The following is an 18,991-nucleotide window of genomic DNA, read 5'->3' as shown; positions in this document are numbered from 1 at the left end:
AAATGAATGAGCAGGTGAGTAAATGAGTGAGTCAATGAGCGAGTGAGTGCCCGCGTGACTGCATGAAGCCACCACGGACGTACTTTGATAAGGCCTGGAAAGACCCGCGCTGTCCACTCTCTCTCCTCGTGACTTGGGTTGCGGCACCTTGACCTGTGGGTGGGTATGTCAGAGGCCAAGGGTCCTGACACACTCCTGTGTAATGTACATGGCACCCTTAGGTCCCAGGATGCCCATGTGCAAGGTGATCTGGAGTCATCCAGGCCAGATGTCAGCGGTGCCCTCACCCATCCCAGACTGGCCAAAAACCTTGAGGCACTGAGGTGTGCCCAGCTGCAGAGGGGACCGGCCCTGGCCCCCCAGCCCTCTGGCCCCGCCACCTGGCCCCAGGCCCCCGGAAACAGCAGAGCCGCAAGGAGGGTGCCCGCTCAGGCCTGCAGCTCTGGGGGCGTCTGAAGCAGCCTGAGTCACTGAGTGTGGACATTCTTCTCTTACTTCTTCTCTTACTTGCAAGTTGGGGGCAAGTTTTCTCCCAGATAACCGGACATGCGGTTGCAGATGAGCCAAGCTCACCCTTCAGCCGATCACATTCTCCGGAAGGCGTGGGCAGCTCTTGGAGCTGGTTCCTCCCCGGGTGACGGTGACACACCCCCGGTGGGCCAGGCTAAGTCTCTGCCCTAATTAGATATTTACACAGGAGACCCAAGCCAGGAGGGTGGATTTATTTTTAATAAAAGAAGATTAAACCGTGTATCTGAGGCATATTAAGGAAGACAAGCCGAAAGAACACCCTCCCACAGTGGGGGGCACGGTGGCCTGGGAGGGGCGTGCTTCGAAATCACCACGCCTCTTCTTTGGGGCAGGGTCTCCCCCAGCGGGAGGCCCACGTAGGGGGTGGGGGAGGCCGCTCGGGCAGCACCGGGCTGTCCAGCCATGGAGTGGGGAAGGGGTGGTGGGGCTGGAGTGGGCGGCCCCGGCCCCACAGCCACAGGGGAAGGCTCCGGGTCTGGTTTTCCCAGGAGAAGCCACGTCTCCAGGCTTTCCCCACATTCTCCCTTTGAAAACTATTTCAAGTTAATGTAAAATTAACATAATTCCTCACCTACCCCTTGAGCCCAGCGATTCCACCGACAACGTTAACCCCAAGGAGTGAAAAACACCTGCGAGGCCCCAAGCTCACAGCAGTGTGTTCACAGCAGCAAGACCAGGGGACCCTGCCCAACGCGGGTCAGGAGACTCCAGGCGCTCTTTGTGGGGGCCCCTGGGGGGTGGTGCCCCCTCCCATGGCAGCGGGATGGGCTCAGCGACCTCCGGTGGAGGAGACCAGATGCACAGGAGTCTATGCTGTGTGGGCAGAAACAGGGCAGGGCCTCTGCAGGTGGGCACAGCGCGGAAGAGGGAAGTTTCTCGAAATGGCAGCAGCTCTTGTCTTGGCGGGGCCTGGCTGTCCTGGGCCGTGCTTCTCCTTCTCTCTGTGAGGGTTTGAAAATGTGGACAGTGAGGCGCGTCTGAGGAAGAGGGGCACCTTCATGCACATGCATTGAGCACCTACTGTATGCTCTTCAGACTACAGAGCTGGGGGCGCAGATGCAGGGAAGCAGACAAGCAGCGAGGAGGTAGCCTGGAACCGGGCTCCCGTGCCCTGTGGAGCCTGCTGCACCTGGGTATGGGTCCCTGGAGAGGTTGGCGTGGCTCAGAGGTGACGGGCCAAGGCATTTGCCTGGCAAGCAAGGGGAGGGTGCTCGGCACACTGGGAGCCAGAAGCCATGCGCTTAAGGGTAGGAAGTCCGGCCTGTGCTGGATGGGGTCAGCGGCACGTGGCGGGGTGGGGTGGAGGGCGCTGGCCACTCAGGCCAACCAGCCTAGGCGCATGGGCTCAGCCAGGAGCAGCGAAAGCCTCTGAAGAGGAAGCTGTGCTGTGGTGAGATTGTCATTTGATGAAAATCACTCACTATGGGGGGGGGGGTGCGGGGGGAGGCTGGGCTGGGGGGGACAAGACCCAGGAGCAGCAGGGCCTTTGGAATCGGGCGGTCTGGCTTCAAGCCGCAGCTCCTCACCACTGCAGGGCCTGGGGCTCTGCCTGGCCTGTCCGGGCCCCTCCGGCCTTGGTGCTGCTGAGGACAAAACCAGAGCTCAGGGGTGTCAGAGGAGGCCTGGTCACTGCGTGGCCCACCCCTGCCGCCGGCCCTCTGCTGGACTGTGTGTCCAGGGAGGCAGGATCAGACTCAGCCGCAGGCTCTTCCAGCCTCCCTGCAATGCCCAGGGTCCTCGTTGGGATTTGTCTGGAGTCATCCGTGTTCAGACGGGCAGCGAAGGCTCCGTCCCCACCTCTGCCTCTCGGGAGCCCCGCGTGGGAGCGGAGAGAGCGGCTTACGGGGCCCCCAGCGTCCTTCCTTGTTGTGTCACATGAAGGGCTGATTTCCCTCAGCGGGAACAAGACTGGGCCTCAGAGCCCGGCTGTGGGGCGCGGCCATCGTCGGGCTCGGCTGCGGGAGCACCGCAGGTGTCTGTGATGTTCTCGTGGGGAATCGGGCGGCGGCTGGCTGGCGATCAAGTGAGTTCCAGCTCGGCTTTCGGTCCTGAACATGTGCTCTTCAGCCATCCGGCTTCTGCTGTGTTTATTGGAATGTGGAAAGGCTTAATTCTTATCACATAAGCTCTTCACTTTTTCTTCATCTTTAAGAGGGCAAGATGTGTATAATTGGAATTATGCAAATGCGCGCGTGGAGCATAGGATATTGAAATCATCCCCGAACGGATTAACCAAGAGGGCAGCTCTGGGCTGCGTCCCTGGGGGCCTCGCTGCACCGGCCCAGGCCCCAGTGCCTGGCCCTGCTCCGGGGCCGGCCGGAAGCCAGAATGGACAGAACGTCCGAAGTCGGGGCTTTGCATTGCTCTTGTGAATTTTTAAAGCTCTTTGATGGAATTAGTCTCAGCGCGTGACCCCCAAGTGCCCCGCGGTCTTTCGCAGTGTGGCTGTCCTGAAGCACTGGCCTGTAAAGGGGGGAGTGTCCTCCCCCGGACACCATGGACTTTCTGAATTCTTTGAAAAGTGGCTGCTGAGTTCTGTCAGCAGCAGGGAGCGGGAGCAGCATAACTCCCAGCAGGACACGTGCCTTGGGGTTCCTTCCCGCCCTTCCCAGTTCCCCCATGTGCAGGGAACCCCGTCTCCACCAGCTGCACAAGGAGCCAAGTTTAGCACCAGCCCCTGGGGGTCGGACGACACCTGACCTCACCCCCCCACAGACGAGTAAACTGCGTCACTGCACCCCCGTCACTGCAACCCCCATCACATCACCCCCGTCACTGTACCCACCGTCACTGCACCCACTGTCACATCACCCCCGTCACATCACCCCCGTCACATCACCCCCGTCACATCACCCCCCATCACTGCACCCCCCATCACTGCACCCCCGTCACTGCACCCCCGTCACTGCAACCCCCATCACATCACCCCCGTCACTGTACCCACCGTCACTGCACCCACTGTCACATCACCCCCGTCACATCACCCCATCACTGCACCCCCCATCACTGCACCCCCGTTACTGCACCCCCGTCACTGCAACCCCCATCACATCACCCCCCACCCCCAGTAACTTGAGTTTCCAAGAGCCAGTGAAATCTTGGTGGCGGCTGAGCTTACAGGCCCCGCACCCTCGCGTGTTCTGTCCTTCTCCCCACACCGGCCGTCACTCAACGAGTCGCTCTCGCTCCTGCCTGGAAAATCTAAACCAGGCCAGTCTCCCATCACAGTCAGACGGGGTGGGCCGCTGGCCCTTTCCCTGCCCCTGCCCTGCCGGCCGCTGCCCACAGCCTCACCTGCACGTCTGCCCAGTCCCCCAAAGCCTCACGGACGAGAGGAGAGATGACGTGACACAGCAAGAGAGAAAGCGAAAATAAACGTCTGGCAGCCGCGGCCCCGTCGCGGAGGACGAGCTGCCTCGTTGTTAGGGGAAGGCAAGTGGACACGACCTGTGCCCGGGCCAGTGGACATGCTCCTGTGCCCAGGCCCGTGTCAAGCCCCGCCACCGCCTGAGCAGAGAGGGGTCCCCCGCGAGGCCTCGGGGCTGTTGCGCAGTCTCCAAGCCAAGCCTGGGATGCCTCGAACTCCCGGATCCGCAGGGAGTGTCGGCCCAGGCCTGGCCGCCCCTGCCTCCCTGTGGCAGCTGGGCCGGGCCAGGGCGAGGCAGGACCAGGGCCCGGCCCGAGAGTCCGTGTGGCGGCGATGGTGGTAACAAACTTGAGCTCCGTCTCCTTGTGCAGACATTTGGGCCCTTTTGCACCTCAAAGCAGGCAGCTCTGGAAGGGCCTTTGTCATTTCAAAATACGTTTCCAGACGCTCTTTCTTCAGCTGGTTTTATTTTGCTTCCCCCAATTAAAAGGAAGAGTAATGAGCCGAAGAACCATTTCTCCTAATCCGTTGAGAGCTAATAGCCTTGAATTTTAAAAAATCCTGTGGATCCGAGATCACCTTCCCGGCGTGACCTGGCATCTCCCGAGAGCCCCAGGTCTACCCGAGGGCCACAGGCCCAGGAAGCCGGGAGGGGCCGTGGCCTGGCCCAGAACTGCCTCCTCCGCCCCCCTACACTGGGCCTAGGCTTCCCCTCTCCGTCTCTACTTGACCAGGCGTCCTTGGGGTGGGGCTCTGTCCCGCAGGGACCCGGACCGCGCCAGGGCTCCCTGGGACAGGGGCTGTGCACGGGGCGGGAGGGACCGGGCGCCGGCAGGGGAGAGCGACTCCGGAGGACCAGGCCAGGCGGGACACGGTTTTATCCAGGTGCTCTTCATGGAGACGCTCTAAAATATGAAGTGCCTGTCCTTCTCTCCTGCCCAGCTGTGCCCAGGGGTGCGGGCACCCGCCCACGTGAACAATTTCCATCTCGCCTCCCTCAAGGAAAGCTGTCCCTGGGCACATAGGTCAGAGAGTGCTTGTCGTGCCCCGGCCGGCCTGGGCCCTTCTCTGTGCAACCTCTGCTGCCCCGGGAGCCAGGGCCGCTCCCCGCCCGGTGCTGAGGCCAGGTCAGCTGCTTGCCGCTGAGCTGCGCGGGCCGGGCCTGGTCCCCGCAGGCTCCCGCGGGCCCCCGCACCTGCAGCTGGCGCCATCGAGCCAAAGCCCAGCGCAGCCCTCACCTCGGTCCCGGAGCCTTCATGGCCTGTGGGGGGTTCACGGACGCCCACCTGGCCTGTTCAGAGCTGAGTCACTTTCCAAGCGCAGGTGTCCACTGTGGTAAAGCTCACCCTCCCTCGCCCAAATTGGCGAAACCCCCACCCAGCGCCCACTGTCTCCCCAGCCCACCCTGTTTCTGGCCCCAGGGACCGCCTGTGACTGCTGTGGGCCCCCCCTGGCGGGGTCAGCCGGCCCGGGCGTGGGCGAGCGCCCTCTGACACCGTCTCTGCCCTTCCAGGTTGGCCATGGAGCCCTTCTGTCCGCTCCTGCTGGCGGGCTTTAGCTTCCCGCTGGCCAGGGCCCTCCACAGCAACGAGACCACCGCAGCCAACAGCAACTGGACCTTCACCACCTCAGGTAAGGCCGCTTCTTCCTCACCTGCCACTCCCCTCCCCCCCAGCCACCGATGGGTTCTCGGGACCCCTGGTGTGGTGGAGACTGTCAGGCGGGAGAAGACAATCTCTGCCTCTCCCAGTTTGCCGGCCATCTTTCACGCCGAAGGCAGCAGCCCGGCCCCGGCCTGTTGCTCAGTGTTGGCTGCAGCCCCCGGGCTGAAAAGTGGCAACGGCTCCCGGGGGCAGAGAGCACAGGGTTAAAAGCCCTAACCCGTGTGCAAACCCGGCTCACACCAGCCCCGAGCTGCCACCAGCGGTGGGGGTGTTGAATGTGGGCGGGACAATTGAAGAGTTAAGAGGTTGCTGGTGGTATTTGTAGGTCAGATCGGTGTAGCCGTGAGCCCCTTTAGGCCTCTCCGGCCTCTTAGGGCTGCAGGCTGAAGTGCTTACAAGAGAGACGGTCGGCTGTCGGGGTGACTCGGGAAAGAGCAGGTGGGGTGCAGGAGGCGGTGGTTCTATAGACCTCGCCTGGGCTCGTCGGAAAAGAAAGCAGGGGCAGCTTCCCTGGCGCGTTGCTCTGGTCTCCCTTGTTAGGGCTTGAACGCTGAGGAGGGGGGAGGGAGCCCGGGGCTCTTGGCCCAGTCCAGTGACGCAGGAGATTAAGCACCACACTTGGTCATCACGAGACTTGGGGAGACAGGCACGACCAACTTCCCTCCAGAACAATCTGGGTCAAGGTGGTCAGAGTTGGTGCCGTGACTCCCTAAGCCTGGACAAACGTCCTGTAAACACACAGTCCCCAGAAGAGGGAAGAGCGTGTCTCTGTCGTGTGCCAACTCCAGCCCCCGACCCCGGCCCCAGCTAGGACAGCTGCTCGGGGTGCCTGTCCACCCTTTACAACCTCAGCACCCCCTGCGCATTAAACCCAGGGCAATGCAGAACCACAGAAAGGGGCGAGCGGCAGCCCCGGCAACTGAACCTGCGTTTGTGCAGCCGCCTCCCGGGCAGCCGGCCTGCTGTGCTGCTGGACTTCGCGGTGTCCCAGCATGGACCCTGCAGACCACCCCAAGGGCAGCATGTCCCGTGCTTGTAGAAAGAGGGTCTGCTCAGCGCTCTGCTGCCCCCGCCAGCACTAGCCACGTCCACGCGGGTCCTCCAGCAGACCCCAGCACCTGCCCTCACGCAGGAAGAAGCGGCCGTGCGCTTGCTCCCAGGGGGCGCCGAGGGCTCGCCGAGGTGCACCTCTAGGTGCACCCCGGCTGCCTTCAGGTTCATCGAAAACAAAGTGGTCGGCCTCGTCCTGCCTGGATCGAGTGTGAAGGCCACAGCTCCCGCGGCTGCTGCGGGGACGAGACACACTGCGGGTCACTCAGCGGGGCCGAGGCTGAGACTCTGCAAGGCTCGCTGGGAGGGGCAGCGGGTCCCGCTGGCCCGGGGTCCTGCGGGTGACGGCCCTTTCCGCTGGAGGAAGGAGATGGCCGCCATGGTCCGCGCAGGCCCAAGGTGCGAGCAACGAGGAGACACTTGTCTGGAAATTAGAGAAGGGGGTCAAGGTGAGCGCAGACCGGAGACTGCAGCGCTTCGCGCGGGCCCAGGCTGCAGCCGCTCCCCGGAGGAATCTACCCAAACACCCCAGGCGCAGACACAGACAGGCGCTGAGGGCAGCAGCGAGAGCGGGGGCGCGACGTGAGCGCCCTCCCGGGTCCAGGAGCTGCTGCAGCCTGGATCCAGCTGAGCAGAGTGAGGGGGAGGCGCGTGCGAGCACGGAGGGGAACCCCCAGGGCCCACCGCGCGGGGCGGCAGCGCTCAGGGTATAATTAGCACCCGTGGTTTCTCTGAGCGGTTCCAAAAATAGCAGCACCTCTAGGTGCACGGAGCTCAGAGCCACTGGGGGAGTGTGACCCCGATCTCTCACCAGCCTCTGGTACTGGGGACGTGAGCGCGTGGCAGACAGTGCTGGGAGATGCCCCAGTGCCGCCGAGAGCGGGCGAAGCCTCGGGCCACCCCGGTCGCCTCGTGTTTGGGTTGGACTCTCCCCAGCAGCCCCGGGTCCTCGTGGGTGCACCAGCCCTCTGCTCAGCCCTGGGGACGCACTCTGGGAAGCGCACCCCGGGCCACTTCACCCACCTCTGCAGACCTCCAGAGTGGGGGGCACGGGCCTAATCGCCAGCCTTCCCCACCTGGGCTCCGGCTCCCCCTCAGGACCACGGTGGTGCTGGTGCGTGTCCTTGAAACTATCACACTGTCAGCGCCAGGCCCCAGGACACAGAGCAGGCCTGGGGCACAGCTGGGGGCCGCAAGCTCCCCCAGGCAGAGAAGGGAATTTGAGTCTGAAGAGTGGGAGGAACCTACTGGGGCAGCCTTGGCCGCTCATCACAGCTCTAGTTCACTAAGGGCACCTCTCGGGGGCCTGGCACCACAGAGGCGGGTTCTCACCTCTCCCGCCCCTCGGGGAGCTGCTTCTTCCTGCTTCGTGGGTGGTCTTTCTGGGGTGACATGGACGCTGGATGTTGGCGGCGGGGTCGGGGGCCGGGGGTCACGCGTGTCTCTGTCCCGCCAGGAGGACAGGCTGTGTGTGCATCACGAGTGATGCGGACTCGAGGGAGACCGGGCGCTGGCCCTCTCCCGGGGCTGGCTGCCGATGGCCACCGGCCTAGGGCCGCGTCCGCACAGGATGGACTCACCCTGGCTTTCCTGCCTCGGAGAACGACCCTCGTCCAGCACACTTTGCTGGGAGCAGTGGGGTCCTCAGGAGCGTGGCTCCCCAGAACACAGCTCTCCCGCTGTGTCCCCTCCTCCTGCCTCCACCCCTAAGCCTCTCTCTTACGGAGCCCCCCAAAGCAGAGCTTGCTCCTGGGGGAACGTGGTCCCGAGCCCTGGCTGCAGACAGGGGTGGCCAGAGGGAGGGCAGCTCAGCAGCCGGCTGCGAGCTCCCTGGGCCTGAGACGGGAATGGAGGGCATTCTCCCCGCCGCTGCCGCACCCTGGGGCTGGCACAGAGCGCCGCCGCCCTGGGTTAGTGTGAGGCGCGCGGCTGTTGTCCGACTCACACTCAAGCCCGTGACTGCCCGTCCAGGGCCAGGCATCCGGGGTGAAGGGCTGATGGCCCCGGGGGGGTCCCCAGACTCCGCGGTGGCCTGGTGCCAGGGAGAAGGGCTGCGGGCAGGGCTGGCTTGGAAACTGCCGGGTGCCTCTGGCGTTGTGAATCTTCCTGCCTAGACCCCGCTCTCCCCTGGCCTCCTGCCCCAGATCACGACGGCGACTTCTCTGTCCCCCCAGGTCCCCCGGGCCCTGGCTCACCCCAGCCCCTGCTGGCCTGGCTGCTGCTGCCGCTGCTGCTGTCCCTCCTCCTCCTGCTCCTGGCCGCCTACTTCTTCAGGTAGGAGTGTCCGGGTGACGCGCCTCGGCAGGCTCGGGAGGAAATGAGCACCCGCGAGGCGAGGCTGTGGGGTGTGGGCCCGGGCGGGCGGCGGGCGGCGGGCTGAGGACCCGGCAGCTCCCGGCTCAGCCATGAGCAGCAGGAAGAGCTTCTCCCGGATCACCTGGTGGGTACCGGCCGCGCCAAGGCCCGGGCCTGGGACGCCGGCCCCACTGACCCCAACCCTCTGTGTCCCCAAGGTTCAGGAAGCAGAGGAAAGCGGTGGTCAGCGCCAGCGACAAGAAGATGCCCAACGGGATCCTAGAAGAGCAAGGTAGGACCCTGCGGGGGGAGGGCGCCGAGCCCCCCACCACCCCCCGGCCGCCTTGCCTCTGTCCCTGGTGTCTGGGATGTCGCCATCGCGACCTCGCACGGATTGTTTCCTCTCGGGGGTGAAACGGGTGCTTGATCTGTTTCAGTTGGTGGCTTTTTGGAAAGACTGTTCACTTCCTGCCCCTACAGGCTGTGTCACGTAGCGTTTCTCAGTGGGTCCCAAGATCTCCCCGGATGAGACTGGCCATGAGGCCCGCACACTCGCTTCTGGGGTGGAGCTAGGAGGGGGGACCCGCTGGAGAGGCTCGGGGCGCTGGTCCGGAGTCAGCCCCTGACTTGTCTCTCTCCTAACAAGGCCACGGTTTTTCTTTCTGCACGTTGAGATGACTGTGCGAGGTATGCGAGGCAGGCGCCTTCACAATGCTGGTTCACACCAGCCACTGCCACTTCCTCTGCGGGGCTGCTGAGCCGTGCCGGGGTCTGGGGGAGCAAACTGCTCTGGGACTTCACAGGGAACTTTAAAACCCACCATAAGCCCCCAGAACTCATGGAGACACCGGAGATGTGTTGGCAGCGCTGGGGAGGGGGCATGACCTTGTTGGACGATCATTTGGCCTCCGGGTGCCGCCTTCCTGCCCCCTCCCCGCCCTGCATGTACCCGGGGGTGGAGGGGAAGAGAGGGTGTGGCTGCTGAGTGGCAACTGGTCACACTCGCTGGCAGGCTTCCTGGAAGAGGGGGCCTCGGGGCAGGTCTTGGGAGGCTCCAGAACAGCTCTGCGAGGGGGGACGGGCCCTTTGCCAGCGCGCTAGCAAAGTGATTCTGCTGGCCTCGTCAGCAGCCTCTGGTCTTCACCCACTCACTCTGCCTTGGAAGCATTTGCCCCAAGTCCCTTGCAGCCTGCAGCCCAGCTGCAGCCCCGCCCTGCCCCTGACAGGCGGGCTTCTCCTCTTCCCCTCGGAGGCGGAGGCGCATGTGGTGTGAGAGGCAGGGCCTCCTGTCCCAAAGGCTGCGCAAAGGAGACTCCTGCCCTCCTTGGTTTCCAGTCCACTCCGAGCTTGCACCTAAAAACCTATAATCACGCTTCTCTGGCTCCACACCTTGAAACTTGAGCGGGTGGTGAATCTGCCCAAATCCTTGGCAGAATCAGCAGGAGCTGGGCTGAGGCGGGCGGGCGGGCGGAGCGGGGGCGCTTGCTGGGGCAGCCCATCTCCCACAGGGACGGGTGTTTCCAGGGGCCTGTCGGCTGCCGCTGCCGGCCCGGGCCTGCCCCTCGGCTGTGTCTTTCCAGGGCCCTCGGTCTGGTTCCTGAGCCACCCATCGGGCGTCTGACTAAGCGGCCCCCATCTTTTTTTGGCCCCCACAGAGCAGCAGAGAGTGATGCTACTCAGCAGGTCCCCCTCGGGGCCCAAGAAGTACTTCCCGATCCCGGCGGTGCACCTGGAGGAGGAGGTCCGCGTGCGCTCGGCCGACGACTGCAAGCGCTTCCGAGAGGAGTTCAACGTGAGTGGCCCCGAGGCGCCCAGGGCCAGGACCTGGCCTCGGTTGTGACTCTCCCGAAGGGGGTGCGAGCACGGCTGTCGCCCCGTCCTCGTGGTCACCGGGAGAGGCCGGCGGAGCGAGGCTGCAGGGGGGCCTGTGCGGACGCGCCCCACATGGTGTGAAGGCCGGGCCTGGCAGCCTCCGCCCTTTCTCCTTGAAAGCACGGGAGCCCCCAAACCAGCCTCTCCCAGCCTGCCCAGAGCAGGAGTGCCCCTCCCTCGCCCCCGCGGGGCTCCGGCTTGGGCGCCCGCTCAGCCTCCGAAGACCCTTGACTCGGCTGTGTCCGCGCCGCACGGGCCCTGCTCTCTCCCATCCTGCTGCCTGGGGCACAGGGGGCGGGGGGCGGGGGGCCGGGAGGGCCTCCGTCAACTCAGCAAGGGCAGCGGCCACCCGAGAAGGGATTGACCGCAGGGAACCGTGCCCCAGGCCGCAAACAGTTTCTTTTAACTCGGAACAAAAATCTGAAATGTGATTAGTGACGCGGTGGCCCAGCCCTTCCATCCCGCCTCTTGGGAGCTGTGACTGCGACGGGCGGGCGGGCGGCGGGATGGGCAGATGGCCAGACAGACACAGGGGCAGGGAGACAGGTAGACAGGCAGGCAGACGGACGGGGTGGGTGATGCTCGGACGCCGGGGTGGGTGGGCAGTTATTCGCCGGGGTTCTGCTGCTCGGGGTTCAGCCCGAGGCTGCGCTTCCCTTTGCACCTTCCTCATTTCGCGCGGCCACGTGCTGCGCCGCCCCGGGAGAGCACAGGTGCCTGCGGGGACCGCCTGCCCTGCTGCGGCCCGGCGCCCGCTTCCGCCACCTGGGAAGGGGGGGGCCCGGCCTGTCTTCACTGCCTGTCGCCCCCCACCCCGGGGGCGCAGCCGGGGGGCAGGTGAACCCTGCAATCCCGCATCTAGACTCCTGCGGGTCTCGCCCAGACACGGGCCTCCAAAGGTGGGCAGAGGCGCGTCTACGCTGCTTCTTAGCCCAGGCCCCGCCCGCCTCTCCTTGCTTCCTTTTAATTGTTTCCTTTTTTTGAGAAATGTGTCTCCTTTTTTTGAGAAATGTGTCTCCTTTTTTTGAGAAATTAGGTCACATTGAAAGACAGCGCCAGGCAGGTTGTGCAATCGCTCAGCCACACAAGGGAAGTGGACTCTGTCTTCAAAATAACTCTCCCGCTTACAGCTCCCGGACCTTTTCCTCTGCCCTCTGTCCCGTTCTCCTTGGGCTGGAGTTTCTCCCCGGAGACCGTGGCCCGCTGGGGAGGGCGGGCTCGGCGCTCTGAGTCAGAACCAGCTGGTTCTGCGCCACCCCAGGCGGGGCAGGGAACAGGCGCGCTGGCCCACGTGTGAATTTTAAAGAGGCACAAACACAGGGCTCAGGACCAAATTTGAATGGAACATGAAAAAATAGTGGGACGATGCAGCCGTCCAGGTGAAGGTGAAGGTCCTGCTGCCCCAGGAAAGCCCAGCGGTCACCGCGCCGTCCTAATCTGCTGCTGCCTAAAAGTTTGACATTTGGTCATCGCAGATTTTGGGGGCACTCATTTATTTTCTAAGTTGCATTTGCCTGTTATTTCATCTTGATTCCTGAGTGCCCGGGGTGCCCCTTTAAATTGGGCCTCCAAAGCAAAGGCCTCGCTCTCCTCCCCCCTCCTGCCCCTGCACCCAGGGAGAGTGGGGTGGAGATTTGGGGGGCCCTGGACTTGGCCCCCAAGGGTGGCCGTGTCCCTGTTCCAGGAGCACCCGCCCTCTCCTCCGAGCTCCGGCCTCTCCTCGCTCACCCGCTGTGCCATGCGCCTCTCCTGGAGACAGGAGGGAGGATGATGCATCTCCAAGGAGCACAGCCAGAGGAGTCTGGATCTCTGTGTGCCACGGAGCAGCAGCTCAGTGCACTGACTCCAGGGGGACGGCTTGGACTGAGCCAGGTCATGGGCGCTGCAGGTGTGGGTGTGCCACCCGCCTCGGCACCCGCCCCTGCCTCTCACAGCCTGGACAGGCGACTGACTCACCTTCGTGTGTCTGTTCCTTGCTGGGGTGATGAGGACACCCCCTGGCCCCTAGATTGCCCTAACCTGAGAGAGGTGCGGGGTGCCCAGCTTAGCCCGTGTCTGCCTGGAGCTGTGTCCATCCCCAGCGGGACCCCATGAAAGTCAGGTCCTGGCATCTCATCCACTCGGGCAGAGGCTGCTCTAACAACGTCATCCCCAGGCCCCCAGTTAAATCCCCACAAATGAGGGCCATTCGGCTCCTGCCCCCCTGTCCCGCAGCACCACCCTCCCATACCATCGAAGCAGGAGGAGAGTCTCCAGGAGCCCCAGCCCCCGTGCAGAGCCAGCCCTGTCCCCCATGCTGGCTGGAGCAGCCTCAGGCTCCTGGTCCACCCAGCAGGGAGCGGGAGGTCAGGAACGTGACTGGAGCGTCCCTGAAGTGCTGTCCACCGGGCAAGCATGGCCCTCCCGCCTCCCACCCGCTTCCTAAGCAGACACGCACCCACCTGCGTCCACGGACCCACTGGGGCCTGCTGGCGGCGCCCTCCCCGGGCTCTCATCTCCTGGCCGCCCAAGTAGCGCAGGGACGTGAGTCCAGGTGACGGACAGCAGGAGCAAGCGCTGGACAGCTTGGCGGAGGGCCACTCCCCTATGCACGGCAGGGGCCATGTGGGGCAGCTCCTCGGGTCAGAGTGGCCAGCTGCTGCAGCCACCACAGAGCAACCCCCGTGGTCCCAGCAGAGCCTCCACACCCTCATCTAGATGGAGGGAGACGGGGGTGGGAGCCCCTGGTGCTGGTCGGGGTCGGGCCGCGGGTCCACATACATGGAGTCTACAGTGGATGGGTTCCAGCCTGTGCCCCAGCACCCACCCGGCGCCCCCACGCCCAGGTCTACGCCCCCTTCTTGATCCTGAGCTGGCGGGTCAGTGTGTACATAAAGGTGCGGGACCCCCCAGGGCTTGGTGGCCACCCATGGCCAAGGCTCTGCCCTCATGCAGCGTGGGACACAGCCTTGTCCTCGCTGGCCCCACAGACTGGGCACGCAGAAAGCCAGTTTCTACTCTCCCCACCCCTGCGCGGCACCCAAGCAGGGTGTGGATAGGAGGGCAGAGGCGGGGGATGGACAGGAGGACAGGCAGGAACAGACAGGAGGACAGGCAGGGGCGGGGCTGGGAGGCAGTTTGCCCACGGGGCGCTGTCCACAGTGGGCAGCTGACATGGGCCCGGCCTTTGTTGCTGACTGTGTCTTCTCTTCCAGTCGTTACCATCTGGACACATACAGGGAACTTTCGAACTGGCCAACAAAGAAGAAAACAGAGAAAAAAACAGATACCCCAACATCCTTCCCAGTAAGATTTTCATTCTCTGCCTGGCGGGTGGCGTTTCAACAAAGCTCGGCCTGGCCTACGGCTCCCAAGCACGTGGCCGTGGAGGGGCTCCGAGTGGGGGCCTGCCTCAGCATGGGGCCCCCAGCCTGTGCTCTGGGGGGGGGTCTGGCTGCTGGGCCTTTGCTCAGTGGGGCCACTGAGACGGGATCAGGACTGGACCCCAGCTGGTGGCCCTGGTGTCTCTGCTCTTGACCTGTGCTCTTGGCCACCAGCAGCAAGTCCCCTGCCTGAGGGGAGAAACGGAGCTTTCGCGGTGTTGGGCGGCTCAGCATCAGCCCGACTTTAACCCCAACGACGAAGGTGGCCGTGGGCTGGGAAATGCAAGCCCAGGGAGGTGGCCGGGCCAGGGAGCAGGCTGGCCAGTCCAGGAGCATCACTGGGGGGGACTGTGCCCGGGGGTGGCCTTGGAGCCAAGACAAACTGCTAGTTTGGAGCTGGCCCCATGTGAGCTGACTGTGTGAGGCTTCCTCCCCAGCCTGGACCCTCCTGGGGCTTTGCCCACCAGGATGCAGGACGCAGCCTCGAGGCTCCACCAAGGTGAGGTGTGAACCCTGAACGCAAGGCCTCCCCAGCTCCGGGAAAGCCCCTTCTTGCGGGGTGGCTCCATGCGCCCAAGGAAGCCAGCCCATGTGCTGGACGGGCGTCCGGGTCGGCTCTGGTGGCCTTGTCAGGGCTAGCATGGAGGCCACCTGCTCTGTGGGTAAGAGAAGCTGGGGTCCCCTGCGTGTGTGGACCCTGGTTTTCAGCACTGGGTCGAGACCATTCCCGCCTTGCTTGCAGAGGGTTGAATCTGGAATACACCCGGCCAGGCCAGCGTCCTCGGGGTTCCCGAGCTCGGTTCTCTCTTGGTGGCTCTTGCTCTGTAAAGGCGACCTTCCATTATTACTAACAGGACTTGAGGTGGGGCGTCGACGGGAGCAGAGCCAGTGCCAGGTGCAGGAATTACCTGCACAGGTCCCTGACCCAGGCGTGAAGGTTCCCTCCCCCCGCCCCAGGGATGTCAACCTGCACCAGCAGGGCCTGCCTCCGGCCACCTTCCCCAGGCTCTTTTCTCACTTATGCCACAAAAGGAAGGAAAGAGGTCTTTTCTGCAGTGCAGGGCGTGGTGGGAACAGCATAGGCTGCCCGCACTCCCCCGAGTTCCTCCCCCCCGCCCCCCAGGCACAGGAGCATCACACCAGAGAAACTCTAAGGTCCACGAGGGTCTGGGGGCCTTGCCAGGATGTGATGCATTCCACATTGGTGGGACATGGGGGGAGGGTGGCCGGAGACAGCCAACCGGTGGCACCAGTGAGACGCAGCTGAAGGGCAGGAGAGGCTGATGGAGCCGGAGGTGCTAGGCAGACAGGCTGGCCTGCATTCTGGATGATTGTGGGGTTCCTCGGGCCTGCTCCCCAGGCCAGGCTACTCCCCAAGAAGGTAGTGCCTGCAGGAGGAAAGTCTCCAGCCAGCTCCCCACTCCCTGAACCCTCCCTCCAGCTGGAAGTCAGGTAAACAGATGTGCAGGGAGGTCCAGGCACCGTGGGTGGTGCTGGGGGTCCCCACCCCCCCGAGAGGCCTGCGTGTCCCTGAAGTGGCACCTTTGCTTCTGCAGAGGCTCTGTAGCTGTGATGAGAGAGCAGCCTCCTTTCTGGAAAAGTGCCAAAAGCTGATAATTTTAGGAAATAATGCTTTGAAAGTCGAAGTGTGACTTTTTAGAATGAAAAGACAGGAAGCTGCAAGATTCTAAATCTAACCGGCAGGCTATTTTCCACCCTCTGTTTTCTATAGCTGTCCTCGGAGCGTTAATTGCTCCAAATTATTTCCACTAGTTTTACATGCTCAGCCAGAGCTATTTCTGCCTCGGCCTCATCAGCCCCTGAGCTGGGGGGTCTCATGGCAAAGTCCATGGGGTGGGTTTGGGTGTGGCGCCGAGCGGCCCCTCTGCCATGCTGGTGGGTCTCCGCAGCAGCAGGACAGATCTGGCCTTGGCCCGTGAAGTCCAGGCCACCCGGATGCATGGTGGCCATGGGGACAAATAGCCGTGATCCGGGGTCTTTGCCCAGATCCACACCCCAAAGCAACCCTCTGGTTCGTGTCAGGCTGTGGGACCAGCATGCGGGGTGACGCGCCTGCAACGGCTGGAGCACATGCCCAGCATGGTGTTACCGTCCCGGAGAGCCGGCCTGGGCAGGCAAGTGGCAGTTGGTGCTGGGCCAGCAGTCTCGGCCGGGCCAAGCTCTGCCTCTCCTAGGCCCATGGAAATGCCAAGGCCGATTCTTGTGAAATTAGAAAACTGCATGCATGCCCATCATCCAGCCCCGATACCTTTGTCGTGGCGCTGCTCACAAAGTCCAGCGATGAAATGTTTGACATTTTATGGAGAAAGGGTCTCACAAAGGCCACAGTGACAGACACCCACACAGACACCCACAGCAGCCATGACGGGCCCCCACACGGAACCTCCCGGCAAGTCACACAGCCCAGAAGACACAGTCCACACGCAGCCCACACGCCCCTCACCCCCACACACAGGCACACACACAGCGCACACTCACATGCAGCGGTTCACAGCACACCCGGCCACACTGTACTCACCCTCACCCCGCTAGGCCCTGCTCCGGAACCCGCCCGTACAGAGGCACACGCCCAGGGCTTCTGCTCACTGTCCAGCCGAGGTGGGCCTGAAGCAGGAGGGTCAGGAGCGCAGCCCCAAGCCCCACACCCTGAGGCCCATGGTCCCAGCGGCACCAGGACCTGTCCCTGGACCTGGGATGGCGGCACCGTCCTGCCCCGGGGACGCTGCACCAGGCAACATGGGCTCCAGCTTGGGCTCAGAGACAGCCTCGCCCTACAGGGCCCCGCCTTGTCCCATCTCTGGCGAGGATTCCCGCTGCCCTGCTCGGCGACATCGGTCCCTTCGGCGCCACTTGGCCCCATGCGGGGCCCAGGCCCGTCCCAGACACTCTTCAGCGAGGCAGACCGCCCGCCCTCCCGGTGCCGAGGGCCTCGGCGGGGCTGTCGTGGGGACGGGGATGCTTGGGGTGTCTGCCGACCAGAGGTGTGAGCGGCACAGGGGGCTCCTCATCCTGCGTCCTGGCTGTTTCTTGCAGACGACCATTCCCGGGTGATCCTGAGCCAAGTGGACAGCACCCCCTGTTCTGACTACATCAACGCCTCCTACATAGACGTAAGTCCGCGTCGCCTGTCCCTGGGCCAGCGGGACGCGCTGGTCTTGACTGCGAGTCATGACGTGCCTCTTCCTCCTCTGGGGCCAGGAGCGTCCGTCTCCTGGCGGTTTGGCCCCAAGTGCAGACAGCAGATAAGCACGCGTCGTTCCAGTAGCCGAGCCCCAGATCCGCTGTCAGGACAGAGCTAGGCCCAGGGTGCTGGTCCCGGTGTTCATGCTACTGTCAGAGCAGGGCCCGAGGGGACCAGCCCCATCACCTGCGGGGAAGTCACACGCAGTGGACTATGAGGAATCCTAGTAATGGGATCTTAAAAGAGCATCTCTGGTAAATATGAAACTGTGAAAACATAACATAAAAGAATCTACATGTTAACAAGTCACACCAATGCCCGCCCGCGAGTCTGCTGGTGGGTAGGTCAGGGAAGGCATAACAGAAAACCCTGGACAGGACATACGAGTAGCTTTTATTTTTGCCATTACTGTGAAATGAATTTCTGAACTTATTTTTTCTGTGTTTTCAAAGTTCCCCGTGATGAATAGGCATTGCTTTCCTAACCAAACAGCAAAAATCCTTCCAGCAAAGCTAATTGCGGAAGTTGAGAAGTCTGCGTTTGTTTTTTCTAGGGTTACAAAGAGAAGAATAAATTCATAGCTGCTCAAGGTAAGCATTGCCTTAAGTGACTTTCTGAATGAAATTTTTGTAAAATAAGGTGAATGACCCTGCTTCCTGCCGAGGCTGCAGAGCTCGCCAGGGTGTGTGGGTGCCGCAGGGGGGCGTTGCAGAGGGGGCAAGCATTTCCCTGGCAGGTGCCCCCAGCAGACCTCCTGAACACGCCGTAGCAGGCAGCACATGGAGGCTGGGGACTCGGAGCTGGGGAGGGCGGATGTGGGGTCCCCCCTCCAGCTGCGTCAGCGTGAGCCTCTCGGCAACACCAGCCGGTTACCCCACATTTGCATTTGAGAATCTGCAGGCTTTGCAATGTGACGCTCCTGTGAACAACGCAGACCTCTAGGGAGCACCTGGGTCACCTGCCACTAGAGCACAGGTGTGACCAGCAGGTTAGGTTGCAGGCACACAGCGCACACCTGCTTCCACTCCTGCCTGCAACACAGGGCGCTCGAGGCCCGCCGTGGCTGGTTGTGTGTTGATAACCACATCCAGTGACCTTGAGTTTCTCTCTGTGGCTTCCACAGTGCTTTGTGGAGTGGGGGTCGGGTGCCTGCGCCAGGGGAACGTGCCCTTAATCCACCTGGAATTTCTGGGATTTTCCATGCAGTGTGCCATCCCGTTCCAGCCTCCAGGAATAGGGGCTGGGCCAGTTAGGTATGGACAGGGTCCTGACACCTTCCCTCCCAGGCAAGAGTCTTCGCAACAGTGATCCCCAAATTCAGTGTACATCAAACTCACCAGGGAACTTGTTCAAAGTCAGATTCCCTGAAAAATAGGGGCTGTCATGCGGGGCTGTGGATGCAGCAGCTATGCCAGGCCGGCTCTGGCGCCCTGGGGATGTGCCAGCTCTCGGGCAGCTTGAAGGTGGCAGAACGGGACAGGGTGGGGAAGCTGAAATACGCTGACTCCCTCCAGCCCTGCTCTTCTGGGATTCTCTAAGGAAATGAGGCATCAATCCATTTCCTGTGTGTTTCAGAGAAGTGGGCAGCTCTCCCCGGGCCTACTAGGAGGAGGAGGGGCTGGTGACCGGCTGGATCTTGGGGACGGGC

General features: G+C 63.1%; 1 protein-coding gene across 5 annotated transcripts in view; it reads left to right on the top strand.

Moving 5' to 3' along the window:
- The window catches only part of PTPRE (protein tyrosine phosphatase receptor type E), a gene marked incomplete at both ends in the record, with an annotated part of 100,939 nt that overhangs the window by 67,349 nt on the left and 14,599 nt on the right, over positions 1–18,991 (top strand). For 2 of the 5 annotated variants that reach the window (XM_084245763.1, XM_084245762.1), the window contains 7 exons: positions 5,412–5,530; positions 8,787–8,886; positions 9,126–9,199; positions 10,563–10,699; positions 13,974–14,064; positions 17,196–17,272; positions 17,897–17,933. In XM_084245763.1, the coding sequence (XP_084101889.1) occupies positions 5,412–5,530; positions 8,787–8,886; positions 9,126–9,199; positions 10,563–10,699; positions 13,974–14,064; positions 17,196–17,272; positions 17,897–17,933 (635 nt within the window). Of the gene's footprint in view, positions 1–5,411; positions 5,531–8,756; positions 8,887–9,017; positions 9,053–9,125; positions 9,200–10,562; positions 10,700–13,973; positions 14,065–17,195; positions 17,273–17,896; positions 17,934–18,991 lie in introns of those variants that run through there. The other 3 variants (XM_084245765.1, XM_084245764.1, XM_084245766.1) reach the window with 3 other exon arrangements.

The sequence above is a fragment of the Talpa europaea genome (assembly GCF_964194135.1).
Source record: "Talpa europaea genome assembly, chromosome: 10".
Lineage (NCBI taxonomy): Eukaryota > Metazoa > Chordata > Mammalia > Eulipotyphla > Talpidae > Talpa > Talpa europaea.
This window is presented reverse-complemented; position numbering and strand designations above follow the sequence as displayed.